At 41.2% G+C, this 14,369-nt stretch overlaps 1 protein-coding gene across 15 annotated transcripts in view; it reads right to left on the bottom strand.

Moving 5' to 3' along the window:
* Window positions 1-14,369, bottom strand: part of TTLL5 (tubulin tyrosine ligase like 5) — a 209,563-nt gene that overhangs the window by 143,608 nt on the left and 51,586 nt on the right. For all 15 annotated transcript variants that reach the window (XR_013544935.1, XM_020793842.3, XM_020793848.3 and 12 more), the window contains 4 exons: window positions 13,418-13,459; window positions 4,897-5,010; window positions 4,493-4,584; window positions 4,059-4,121 (listed from right to left, as the gene is read on the bottom strand). Coding sequence is in view for 14 of the 15 variants with exons in the window: in XM_020793842.3 (XP_020649501.3) it covers window positions 4,059-4,121; window positions 4,493-4,584; window positions 4,897-5,010; window positions 13,418-13,459 (311 nt within the window). In the remaining variant the exon portion in view is untranslated. The remainder of the gene's footprint in view (window positions 1-4,058; window positions 4,122-4,492; window positions 4,585-4,896; window positions 5,011-13,417; window positions 13,460-14,369) is intronic.

The raw sequence follows: 14,369 nt of genomic DNA, 5'->3' as shown, positions 1-14,369 counted from the left end.
TGGAGCGCAGGTGGAGGAAATCCCACTGGGAGTCTAATCGAACACAACTTAGAGCCCATTATCAGGCCTATTTCATGGCAATATGGCTGGCGAAATGGCAATATTTCTCCAGCCGTATTGCTTCCTTAGAATGTCGTCCAGCAGAGCTGTTTCGGGTGGTCCAACCAGGAAATCCGGTGGAGGTCCCAGACTGCTCATCAGCTCGCTGTGATAAGTTTGCCATTTATTTTGAGGGAGAAATCACTCAGATTCAGAGTGGGTTGGACTTCACCATTAGTGCAGAATCAGAGGATGCATCCAGTGTGCCGTGCTTAGGTCAAGTACTAATGGATGAGTTTCAATTGTTGAGACCTGAGGATGTGGACAGGGTGCTTGGATCTGTCCGTTCTACCACCATTTTGCTCGACCCTTGCCCATCTTGTAAATAAATTAATAAAATAAATCTTGGCTAACTGGAAGATTTGCACCTGGTCCAGCAGGCTGTGAACTCCCTCTTTGAGAGAGGGAGTGGTCCCTCCCGTCTTGAAAGAGGTGGCAATTCAGCCATTTCTTTAAAAGCCTAACCTCGACTCAAGGCTGGTGGTTAACTACAGACCAATGGCGAATCTCCCTTATTTGGGCAAGGTGTTGGAGCGGGTTGTGGCCGGGCAACTCCAGGTGCTGCTGGATGAAACGGATTTTCTGGATCCATTTCAATCAGGTTTCAGGCTGGGCTTTGGTATGGAGACTGCCTTGGTCACCCTGTATAATGACCTTTACTGACACAGAGACAGAGGGTGTGTGATTCTGTTGATAGTCCTGGACCTCTCGAAAACCGTCACCTCCCAGCAAATAGAAGGGGAATATATGGAGGCAGTGACAGATTTTACTTTCTTGGGCTCCATGATCACTGCAGATGGTGACAGCAGCCACAAAATTAAAAGACGCCTGCTTCTTGGGAGGAAAGCAAAGAGAAACCTAGACAGCATCTTATAAAGCAGAGACATCACCTTGACGACAAAGGTCTGCATAGTCAAAGCTATGGGTTTTCCATTAGTGATGTATGGAAGTGAGAGCTGGACCATAAAGAAGGCTGACCGCTGAAGAATGGATGCTTTTGAATTGTTGGGCCGGAGGAGATTCTTGAGAGACCCCTGGACTGCAAGGAAAACAAACCTATCTGTTTTGAAGGCAATCAACCCTGAGTGCTCACTGGAAAAAGCTGAGCTCCAATACTTTGGCCATCTCATGAGAAGAGAAGACTCCCTGGAAAAGACCCTGATGTTGGGAAAGTGTGAAGGCAAGAGGAGAAGGGGATGACAGAGGATGAGATGGTTGGACAGTGTCCTTGAAGCTACCAATATGAATTTGACCAAACTCCGGGAGGCAGTGGAAGACAGGAGGGCCTGGTGTGCTCTGGTCCATGGGGTCACAAAGAGTTGGACACAACTTAATGACTAAATAACAACAAGCCGCCCAGAGACCTTTGGGTCATGTGGGCGGCATATAAGATAAATAAAATTAAATAAAATAAAAATGTCCCCCCATGTTGCACACATTTCAGTAGCAGTAGCTACCACCGGACACTTAAAAAATAAAACAATGTTCCAATTTCCCGTGACATTTTCAGCAAACTTCCACTAAAACCACTAATCTCCTACTTGAATAGTCACAGTAAGTTGCATATGGCAGGATGTATACGCACACAGCCAGCGTTCATCACTTAATATCTACCTGTGTTACATTTCATCTGCCTTTTTGCTGCCCATTCATCCATTCCGAAGATACATACTGGACTTCCTCAGTTATCATTTTGGAATTCACCATCTTGAACAACAAATGGGAAGGGCCAAAAATGGTATGTGGAGTGATTTTGGTTATGAGTGCCAGACAGGTAACCTCTTCCATGATATCCCATTCTACCTTCCATCTGAGTTTCTTCCCCACAGTCCCTATTCTGTGTCCAATGAGTAGGCTTATTTGTCATGGCTTCTCCTTTTTACTGTTTCTTTTTCCCTAACAAATATATTTCCAAAAATTTGAGGATTCCAAGCTTGCAGATTCTGTCACTGCCTGTTACCTACTATGCCATATTTAAAATGCAATATAGGCACTGAATTTGCTATTATGGCAATCTGGTTTCTGTAAACTTGTCTACCTTAGTAATCACCATGATTCCAAAATAAAACTGGTGCCAAAACCAGTTCAGCAGAATGTTTCTTTACAGCCTAATCAAGCACAAAGCAATTCTGAATTATAAGCCATTTGCACGGTACCTTGGACCAAAGCAGCTACTTCTGGATATCTAAAAAACAAAATCTGCCTACTCCAACTATTTGGAAAATGTCTCACTGGCACTCCCATCTTGCCAGTCAAACTTTTTCCAATAAAAATTTACTGCCTCTTTGGGAGGTCTTCTTGGGTTTTATTACTAAAAAAAAATATTCTATTGAACACAGTAACACGTGGGATGGATTTCTTGTTCAGACCAGTGGAACTGTTGCTGGCAGGTAATCACTCTACAAATGCATTCCAAAAAGGATCAGCAAGTAGTGCCTCTGGGACACAGTGTTCTCAAAGAAGAAATAGCCTAATCATCTGAAGTAAGCAGGAGAGCTCACAGCTCTTTGAAACAGCACATATTTTGCATGCATATGATCCCAGGTTCAATTTTTATCACCTCCAATTAAAGGAGAGGGGGAAGACCTCTGCTGGAAAATCTGGAAAGCTGCTATCATCAGTCAGAACCAACAAAAATACGCTGGATTGAAAAGAACAATGATCTAACTTGGCATGAGTTATCTTCATATTTTCAATATCTATGTCTTTCAGAACTCTATAATGGTACTCTATAATGGTATTTGCAAAAGGCAAATAAACTGTTGCTGTCTTTCCAAAAGTAGTATGTCAGAGAAACATACACAAAGCAAGAAGTGGAATGGGCAATAATGCTATGGCAGACTTGCCCAACCCACTGAAACCCAAATGTGTTGACTACAAATTCCATCATCCCCAGATTGACGGGGAAAGCTGGTTCCAAGAAAAAAACCTGATACTCAGCTCTAATAGCAGATATAACTCAAAAAGCTGTATCAAGTTAACATTCTAACAAAAATTGCAAATACAATTTCCATACACAAGTATTAAAATACATAAATACCCCCATACACAGCTGAACATCCGACTGCAGCCAAGCAACATAGAAGAATGTTCAGTATATACAGTACTACATAAGTGAATCTATGAACTTATATTTTGTGTCCGCCTAAATGTTCATATGAAAAAGAGCATTCACACAGATATTATGAAAACTGAGCAATCAATGGATAAAAGGATACATCTTCTTACAGTCTAGTTAAAATAAACCCACAAAGAATAGTAAGTTTTCACAACAATGAGAAGAATACGCTGAGGCTAGTGTTGCTTAGAGTATCTTAATAGCACATAGGGCTAGTGCTATTTACTCTGCTCACAAGTGACTTGAATTCAGACTTGAACAAGGTAGCCAAATTATCAGATGACACACAGAAGCTCCATAAACAGCTCAAAATAAGTTGGTTGTGAATAAGGCAAATTAACAAAGTGATAAATGAAACTCATTTTAAGTTACTGTAATGTGGCATGACTGCAGGAGCATTTGCAGGGCAGTTGGAAGGAAATAGTAGAGGCAGCTATAGTCTGGTCCAGCAAATCAATTCCACATTCTTTGAAATGTTCAATCTCGGCAACATTCGGATGATCCAAGTAGTCCTTTTGGGCAACCTTGGGGGCTACAAACCCTTCTGACATTTCTGTCTGCCTGACACTTCATTTCTGGTGTTATAAAAAGGCCTTTTAATCCCTAAAACAGCCAGAGGAGCTATGCCTATAAAGGCAAATCTCACCACAAGGCTTCTGGAAAATATATTTTTAAAATTTTGACACCCATAATTAAGGGGGAGATGAACAGTCCTAGAGGCCTGAGGGGAATGCTGAGACCCTCTGATAGTGCATGTGACCTATGGGCCACACACTTTGCCTATCCCCATTCTAGCCTTTTTCTTGCAGCCCATTTCATACTCCAAGATCTACTACCATACCTTTCCTGGAAAAGGCGTGTGGCCAGCATATAGTTCATTGTAGTTTTGTGTTCCAAAAAGGATCTGAAAAACCAACAGCAGAAACCAGATAAAATTCACCATTAAAAACATGAAAGAATATCAGAGCAGAGGAAAACAGCAAAGCTTCTTCTGAAGACACACAGCACTGAATGTCAGAAAAAGGGAGGTATCGCTCCTGGGTACTGAAAAGCAGGAGCTACTTGGAAATACTACTACTACTATTCTATGAAGGAGAAGGAAAAGGAGAAGAGAGTAAGATGTATCTTGTAATAAAAGTATAAGTACCGGTAAAAATTTTTAGAGTGCAAAGAAATGGTTTATAGTATATTACAGTGAAAGGAAATTGGCATATATATGTTATCTCATATGTGACTTCTAAAATTATCAGGATGACAGATCAAATTTTGCCTCACCCGTAAGTGTCCCAAGTTAATGGTGTAGGGAATATACGAATGAATCCCCCTCTTCTCTCATATTCATCCTTCACACGGCGCAAAACCTTTATCTGGAATAAGAATGAGCAATGGAATCCATAGTACTGACAAGAACTGACTTCACAGAATACTATGAGATGCCCTCACTAACAGTGGAGTATACATATAGACCCTGTGAATCAAAGACTAGCGAGTTTGGGGGCCAGTTTTTTGACAGCTCTCTTCTACAGAATAAACCTTTTTATTTCTTGTCATGCCTATATGATGTCAGACTCAGTTTGTTCACAGCAGACAGAGGCATCTAGTAGTAAAAAGGTTTAAGTCAGCAAATGGTTTCATTTCTTCACGTATTAGTGGCTGGATATGGTACGTGATTCCCTTACCTCCTCCATGGATAAACCCAGCAGGGAGCCAACATGCCTTCCTGACATCTTCTCCTTTGCTGAAGACATAATATTTTTCATCTCAGCATCGCTGGCAGAGAGGGGACGAGAACGCTATGGGATAACAATAAGAAATCAAGTTTTAGGTATTCCTTCCAATTTTATTCCACTTATTTTTCACTGATTTCAAACGCTTGACCTATCTGCCCATGAAAGAAATGCATACATCATATTCAAAACCAAAAGAGATCCATAGGCAGAAAGGTTTCACACTCCCTGCCTTCAACTATAGCAAGGGCCACATGCATTAGACACCAAAATGAATTTTCACATTCTTAGTGTTTCATTGCAAAATCACACCCTAAAGCAGTAGAAGCCAGCATTTACATCTTCTATCTGTATGGTTAGAACATGACATATGTTCTTGGCTCTGTTATATTGGGGGGGGGGGTATCTAACTAACTACTAGAAAGTATATTTGTAATAATCAGCTTTAGAGATGGAGTCACACTAAAGATGAAAAACCTAGCTCTCAGTTCTGCTACCAGTTCCAAATACTGAAATTATCACAATCAAAAATCTTTACTGTGAAGAGAAATTTCATTTTTTGCAATCATCTCAATTTCAGTCTCAAAGTGGTCGTCTGAATTTGTCATGGGCAAGTATATCATGGAAACAAAAGTGGGAAGAAAGTAGAATCTGACGTTTTGGCATTTTCAATGCAGCTACTCTGCCAAGGCAGGAATCAAAGGTATTTAAAGATTGAGACAATAAGTTCCCAAAGAAAGTTTTTAAACCACTGAGATTAGAGTAGCTGAAGCTAAAAACAGACCATTAAGATTTTGCTCAATTATTCCATATGGTTTTGATTCATCAATACAGAAGAGAAAGACAAGATTAAAAATCAGAGACAGGATAAGCCTTAGAATGGAAAGTATACACATCTAGACAAAAGTATATGAATCTAGACAAATGAAAAAGACTGTATAATCACTTAGTATCCAGACTCAATTTCTTCATTAAGTATCACCCAATATTCAGGCATATTGCATAGCCAATACGAGCCTTTAAAAAAGAGAAAGCTATATCTTACATAACAATTCAAATATTGAATTGATGATAGGCAGTTTCAGTTCTTTGAGATTCTAGGACAGAATAGACTTCACTTGGAGGAATTACCTTTGTTTCATAACCAGGAAAGATGCTAAGCACAAAGTGATATCAAACAAGAAGGAACTTCCCTCACCTCTTACAAGTATCATCAATCTCACAGTAAACCGTTAACTTCCAAACAGTAAAGCAACAATCACTAAGAACAGAGAAAAGTAGGAAACAAAAAGCGGAATAAAGGACTAACAGAAAAAACAAATATACATGCAGCCCCTACAATCACAGGAAAGGAAGAAACTACTAGACTCAACTGATTAATTCCAACATCACATCTTCGTACTTTTCTTTATGGCTTTGCCACCATTTTTGCTTATATTTCTTACTTTTGTTTTTATTAGAATAGAAAGACTACTTGATCCAAGAACTTCTCAAAATACAAATAGAAAGGTTACTTACCTGTAACCATGGTTCTTCGAGTGGACCTCTGTGAATTCACACATATGGGTTTAGTCTGCACCTGCGCTGACATTCTCGGAGCATTCCAGAGCTAAAAGTAACAATTTTATGGTATGATCCCCCATGAGGCACAAGCTCCTCCCACCCAAGATTCCCCTCAGTTCCTGCAATTTGTCCGCCGGGCACGAGAGTTATAGAACAATAAGATACCCATGACGGACAGAGGGGAGGATGGGCGGGTAGTGTGAATTCACAGAGGTCCACTCGAAGAACCATGGTTACAGGTAAGTAACCTTTCTTTCTTCTTCGTGGCCTCTGTGAATACACACATATGGGTGACTGGCAAGCTTACTTATTAGCAGGTGGGACGTCACGGTAGGAAGGATGCCAACACATTTCTGCCAAATCCAGTGTTACTGCGTGTACCTACATGTAGCCAGTAGTGCCCCACAAAGGTAGATGGCATGGATCATATTGCTGCACGGTAATGTCAAGAATCTCGATTCTACTCTGGATGCAGCCAAGGTAGACAGCACTCCATGGAGCGAGGCTAAAGCTGATTAGACGGTGACTCGTCTGACCACTGGCAAGCCATAGATACAGTGTGGACCATCGATCTAGAGATGGATAGGATGAAACTGGACTTTCGAAATTAAAAGAATGAAAGCATAAAAAGAGCCTGTCATCTGTTTAGAAGCTCTGGCAGTGTCCAGACAAAATGCTGGTGAGCGTCTTACATAATTATTGTGGAGCATGTGCTCTAGAGGAGATGATGGTGATCTGAAGAATGATGGTAAGATGAAGCACAGATAAACATGAAAACTAGTTGAAAAGGTCAGAAATGAGACATTAAGGTAGGAAGTCACTTTATCAGGAAAACTGAATAAAAGGTGGATCGAATCACAATCCAGCTATCTCCCATGTTCCCTTGGCAGATATGACAGCCACTAGGAAGGCTGTTCAAAGTAAGTAATTTCGCATTTGAAGAGAAAATGGGCTCGAATGGCGGGCACATGAGTGAATTTAGAATGATCTATAGACCATTGAGGAACAATGCGTTTACATGGAGGACAGGTGGTAGTGAGTCCTGTGAAAAGATGTTTGACCCTAGAATGAGACAAAAGTCCTACGTACCAGAATCATCTGGTTAATGGGCAGCAGTAGCAGATATATAACATTTTAAAGCATAAATAGAAAGCCAAGTAGGCAACAGTTTCAAAGAAAGTTGGTAAGGTAGTTCTTTGTTTCATTATATTTAATAAAGATTTCATTTATTTACAAATCGACATCAAGTTTATGGTTTTCGAGCTCGATCAAGCACTGATGCCAAAGTGGGAGTGTTTTCCAGGTTGGCAAGTTCATGGCCGATAGATGCAGATGGTAGACCATCCTTCCCTCCAAAGATAGGAGGTAAGTCACCAGAGGGAACTCACATGTGCCTGTCTATATCGATCTGAGACAGGTGAACTAGGACTACCTTGGTCATCAAAGAGGTATTTGGATTATGTTTGATTAGGAATTATGGTGATGGAAAATCCGTAGAATAAAAGGTATCGGAGGGAAGAGTTATGGCAGATTCCCTGTCCACTGCCATATGAAAATGTCCCCGGCAGTGTTTCCATCCGCACCTGCACAGGAGCAATAAAACCTGTAGTCGGCGTACGGACCCCAGTGAATACATCGAAGGTCGGTACTTCCCAATGGTGACAGAACCGAACTTGCAGTTACTTGGATTAGGGATCCTCTACTTGGTCAAACAGCAAAAGATACCACTATTGGAGTGGTTCGAGGCTGAGTCTGTATTGCTTTAGCACTGAAGCCATGGAGGTCATAAATCTGGGGAGATGTTTGCTAGTATTTTTTTTTTAAAGAAAAATATACGCCATAGTACCAGTACAGGTAGATGTCCATATTTTGCAGGGGAAGGTTATTATCAAACTGATGCCCTGTACCATCTGAAAGACCTTGCAGATGTTGAAAAATCAAATGGTAGTGAAACCTTAGGAATTACTGATTAGATAATAGTGTTGAGGGTGGAATCTGAAATCTACGGTAGAATACACATGAAAAGATTTCTGAGACCAAGGACGGGACGGATGCCTCTGTCCTTTCTATGTATATAATAGCACAGAAGTAGAAGCCATTGCATAAGCCAGATGTAGGAACTTGGAACATGGCATGTTTGTTCAGGAGGCAGAGGTCTCTTCTTGGAGGATATAGACAAAAGAGTAAGTCTAACGTTACTCAAAGAGGAACAAAGACAATTATATAATGTAACCTTGAGAGATGTGGTGACATTTTTTATGAACCGAAATGTCTGGGAGGCTGAAACTCCAGATATAGTTGAATGGACTATGGGTAGAACCGAAAGAAGGACGAAAGGGCTGTTGGCCCGTATATAATTTAGCTGTTTTCCTATTCTGTGTAAAAAAAATTTCTAGTGTCACCAGTCTAAGACTGAAGAGACTGGTACCATGTAATGGAAGACATTCAATTCTGTCCTTTGCCTTCTTGATGAGCCAGTGGATCCTGACTAGGCGAGCCTTCTATAGATACTAAGGATGCGACAGCAGCTGAAGTTCTTTGCGTGTCTAGCAGCAATCCTGTGTTGCTTGGCTAGAGTCATGGTCTCAGAGTGAGAATTTCTAAGTTGTTTTAATGGATTCCAAGTGAGGTAGAATCTTAGACCATAATTGCTCTAGGTAGGCGCCTATCATGATTGATAGTTGGCCACATGGAGCAGAAGTGATTGAAGTGTAAGTGCTCAGCTAAGTGATGGCCGGGTCTGGAAAAGGATCACATCATATTGGATGGAGATTCGTTCAAGGAGTGAGATCCGAGCTTATGCCCAGAATTGGCAGATAGTCAATTCAAAGCCGGGACCGGTCGTGCTTGATCATAATGGGCCTCGACACGAGATGGATTGGAATTTGGAAAGCATCTTTTCCTGCCGAAGTGTAGATATTGTAGAGAAAAAACAAGAACAAAAATCTTCTCCATGCTGAGGTCGATCCTAATGGATTCAACATAAATCGAAGATCGTGGCAAAGCTGGTAGCTATAATAGAAATGAGTCAAACAGATTGATTAGTCAACAACAGAGAAGTAAAAAGACCACTCAGTTTTGCAGTCCTACCTGCAGTTCTGCCGGTCAAGGCACTGCCTCCCACATGTCTAGGGGCGGCAGCTGGTAACTTTGGGGTTGAGGCTTTTAATGTTCCCGGAATGCCGTAGGCAGATGGGAACATCTTCAGGCTCTTGCAGATGTTACAGCACAATGACTGTGTCGCCTTCTAGAGCCTGAGCAGGTTATAAAGAATAACAACTTTTTTTCTGGCTAAAAAGCCATACACCAACAAATGGCAGGTCCTAACCTGTCAGTTGCTTAGACACTGGTTTTCAGGTACAGTGGGGTCTTGACTTAAGAACGGCTTGAGTTAAGAACATTTTGACTTAAGAACCACTCTCATAGGAAAATATTGACTTGACTTACATACTTAGATTTGAGTTAAGAACTGAAAAAAACCACGTGGGAGGCAGGGAAAAGAGAAAGAAGCAAACAGTTGAAGTGTGGGGGAGGGGGGTAAGCCAAGTAGCTGGCAAGCAAAAAAGAAAAAAAAACTCACGGGGGATCATAGATTAGATAACTGAGAAGGGAAAGAATCCAATTTAGAGGGAATTGATCAATAAGCTAAGGGGAAAAACCCCTGTGGAAATAGCTCTATGCTCTGTAGAACTTTACAGCACGGCGGAAAAAAGGAACTGAGGGGAATCTTGGGTGGGAGGAGCTTGTGCCTCATGGGGGATCATACCATAAAATTGTTACTTTTAGCTCTGGAATGCTCCGAGAATGTCAGCGCAGGTGCAGACTAAACCCATATGTGTGTATTCACAGAGGCCACGAAGAAGAATTAAGGTTATCTCATTTTTTAATTCTTATTATAATTCCTGGGGTCTATAATTGGAAAGCCTCTTTGGATGCAGAAAAGCCATGAAGGGAGTGCAAGTGCTTGAAGCAGTATTGGAGTTGCTATGTTACATTGCCTGTATCATTGTCCTCTCTCTCCATAAAAAGTGAAATCTTAGAAATGTATTTTATTTTTCTTAAAATTATTTCTATCCTGTGCTTCTACTTCATCTGAGGCATTCCAGATGACTCACAAAAGATCTAAAAACATTCCAAGTACTGTACAAAAATAAAATACCACAAACTATCCTGTCTAATCCAAGGTAGTTTAAGCCCCCTACACAAGCAAGTAATTACATTCTGACAACTCCCTCAATCTCTGCACCTTCCATAGTCACCATGCACGTTATGTATGGAGACTTGCTCACTTACTTGCTCTCTCAACGTATAGAAAGCATTACTTTGTCTCCTACCTAGTTCTCCAACATAGCAACCAAATACTGAGATGTGCTACAGAAAGTTTGCTGTAAGATAAGTGCATGAGCCATTGTTTATGTCAAAGATGTAGAAGAGTAGCACTTGTTGACACATACTAAGTTTCTGATATCATGCTTGTTACCCTCTATTGCTATAACAAAAAGCAGCTTTCTATCCACAAACCAAACAGGAAACTAACACTTCAGATGGTTCCTTCTTTCTGCTTCCAGATCAGGGCAAAGAAAAAAATAGCCTAAACCTTTAATTAGGAAGTAGCTGTCGGAGTAGGGGGGAAAACCCATTGATACTGCAAGAGAATGACTTCTCTTAAAAAATCCCACTAATGCTAATGGGGCAGGAACTGAAAGAAATTATCCCCTGTATCAGGTAATGACCTGCTAAGTCTCCCTCCTCTGTTACCAAAACCACTAGAAAAGGTGCATCAGTCAAGACACTGGCAAACTCACATTCTTTTAACATTATTATCATATTTGCAATGGAATCTTTGTTTTAACTTTCCTCTGGAGGTTGGGGAGCTTCTTAGATGAACAGTTTAACATGGTGAAGATTTTATATGTGTCAATGAAACTGAGAGCAATGCCATCAGGAGGCCAGACTCCATTAGAAGCCTGGACTCTTAGCAGGATCACCAAAGGCAGAATGGTCACAGTTGAGATACCAGACTAAAATGCACTGACCCTCTTCAATGGTCAGCAGTTACATAATGGATAGTTCCTATAGTGGGGTGGCAGCTACTGGGCAGCAGCTGCAGAAGGTGACACTGGCAAAGGAGGCAAAGGCAATAACACTTAAGATAACTTTTGTTAGTACTGCACAGAAGCTGGGAATGAAGCTTCTGTACTGAAATGTCCTTATCATGAAAACCCTATGATGAGACAGTGAAATACTAGCTAGTGCTGGAAGGTGAGACTCCCAAGTCAGAAAGCACTCAATCAGCTATTGGGGAAGAACAAATAACTAGTACAAATAGCTCTGATGATAATGACTAGAGATGGGTACAAAGCTCAGTTCAGAGGTTTGTGCTGGTTCATCAGACTGGCACCACAGATGCCACGCATTCCCTTCTCCCACTTCCCAAGCCGGATCACCCACTCACCAGCGAACACACGCTGCTCTTCTCCTCCTCTTCAGGCATTCAACCAGTCCTGGCAAGAGTGCATGTTTCCCTCCTCCAGCAGCCACCCAGTCAGATGAGAGGGCAGGGCAGGAATTCGTGCAGCACTGCCTTTGAGTGGGCGGCTGCCAGAGGACGGAAGCATGCTCTCCTTCTGGAACTGGTCAAGTGCCTGAAGAGGAGGAGAAGAGCAGTGCATGCCAGCTGGTGACTGGGGGATCTGGGCGGGGGGAGGGGAAGGGAACATATGGCATTTGTGGTGCTGGTCCAACGAACCAGCATGAATGTCCAAACCGAGGTTCATGCCCATCTCAACTAAGGACACAATTAGATTAAAGCCTGAAGGACGTTTAGTGGCCATTTGGAACAGACTAAATATTCCTTTCTCTTCACTGTGTTCGTACAACCATTTGTGTCAGTCTCAGAAAGCACTGCTGATGCAATTGGTACACTCATTGGCTGGATAGCTCAATGGTTTAGGTATCTGGCTAGGGAGCCAAAGGTTGGGAGTTCAATTCCTCACTGTGCCTCTTGGGAAAAGAGCCAGCCTGTTTGGCCTTTGACAAGTTGCACAGTCCCAGGATGTTCCCAAGAGAATGGTAAACCACTTCTAAGCATTCTCAACCTGGAAAACCCAGAAAGGGGTAATCATAAGTCAGAACTGACTTGCCTGCACATGACTAATTATTATTTTAAATGCACCACTAATCACATCAATGTGATTAAATTATTCATACAAGACATAGTGGAACTGAAAAAGGTGCAGAAGAAAGTGACTAAAATGATGACTGGGCAGGGGCACCTCCCTTATGAGGAAAGGCTACAGCGTTTGGGGCTCTTTAGTCTAGAGAAAAGGAGCATGAAGGGGGACATGACTGAGACATATAAAATTATGCAGGGGATTGATTGTGTGGATAGAGGGAAGCTCTTTTCCCTCTCATGCAATACTAGAACCAGGGGACAGCCACTCAGATTGAGTGATGGGAGAGTGAGAACAGACAAAAGAAAATATTTATTTCCCCAGCATGTTGCTAGTCTGTGGAACTCCTTGCCAGAGGAAATAATGATGGCATCTGGCCTAGATGCCTTTGAAAGGCGATTAGGCAGATTTCTGGAGGAAAAGTCCATCTCAGGTTACAAGCCATGATGGGGATACATAATCTCAAAAGGAAGGTACCTCAACATGCCAGATGCAAGGCAGGGGTATCAGAAGACAGGTATCTAGTTGCGTCATGTGCTCCCAGAGGCATCTGGTGGGGCCACTGTGAGATACAGGAAACTGGACTAGACGGGCCTATGGCCTGATCCAACACAGCTCTTCTTATGTTCTTATATATATATATATATTTTTGGAATACACTGCAGTTACAATCAATATAAAATTTAATCATTTAGTTATATAGATAACACAGCATAAAGTTTATAGTTATTACCTACCAATTTGGCATTTGATGATCGAGACTGTGCAGAGACAGGACGCTAGAAGAAAGATAAAAAGAATAAATAATAAACACTGCCCTCATTTCTCCATGTGTAGCATTGCACAAGGCATTTGTTTCTTATTGGTGTAAAAAATTCAGTTCCCAGTGTCATATGTACAACTTCCTAAATGTATATTCAAGACATTAAAGGTTCACATTCATCCTGAGCAAATCATAATGAAGAAAATGTTTAAAACTAAGAACTTATTTCACTTCATAGTAGCAGCTTCTGGAAGCAGATATGTCTCCAGCAGATGTATACTAACAAAAGGAGTTGTGATTTAATTCAGGCTAAGTATCATATTCATTCTCAAGAAAAGGGACACATTTCAGTTCTCTCTTTCTCTCTCTCTCAACATCAACATAAAACAATTTTTTAAAACAATACAAGATGTACAAACAAACATGGAAATACTGTGTATTTTTGACATCACGTTTATTGCTTACAGAAGATCAGTGCAGATGCTGATGTTGGCTTTGCCATTATTTCACTGTCAACATATACTATTTAGAGCAATATTCTAGGTTCAATTTACAGCCTATCTTGCCAGAATTTCATATTGTGTCCTGCTGGCCAGAATTTTCCTGTAGATTCAGTTAAAAAATAAATAAAAGGATTCCGTGTTGCAAAAAATTGTCCAGTCTAGCTGCTGCCTTGGATACCTGGAAGGTATGTGGTAGTTTTTCCAGCAAGCACTACCCGCCACATTCTTTTGACCCAGTTTTCTCTTGTCAGTCCCTCCAGTATTCTCCATAATACACAGATTAGTCACTATGAAATTAGATCTTTCACAGTTATCCATTTGGACCAATACAAATAGATAACATCTACAAAGCTACACAAGGCTCAGTTCTGACATTATTTATGAGATTTGGGATCCCTTTTCCTTCAGATATCTCTCACCTTT

The sequence above is a fragment of the Pogona vitticeps genome, chromosome 1 (assembly GCF_051106095.1).
Source record: "Pogona vitticeps strain Pit_001003342236 chromosome 1, PviZW2.1, whole genome shotgun sequence".
In the NCBI taxonomy this organism is placed as follows: domain Eukaryota; kingdom Metazoa; phylum Chordata; class Lepidosauria; order Squamata; family Agamidae; genus Pogona; species Pogona vitticeps.
Note: the sequence above shows the minus strand (reverse complement) of the source record. Positions and strands in the feature narration are given on the sequence as shown.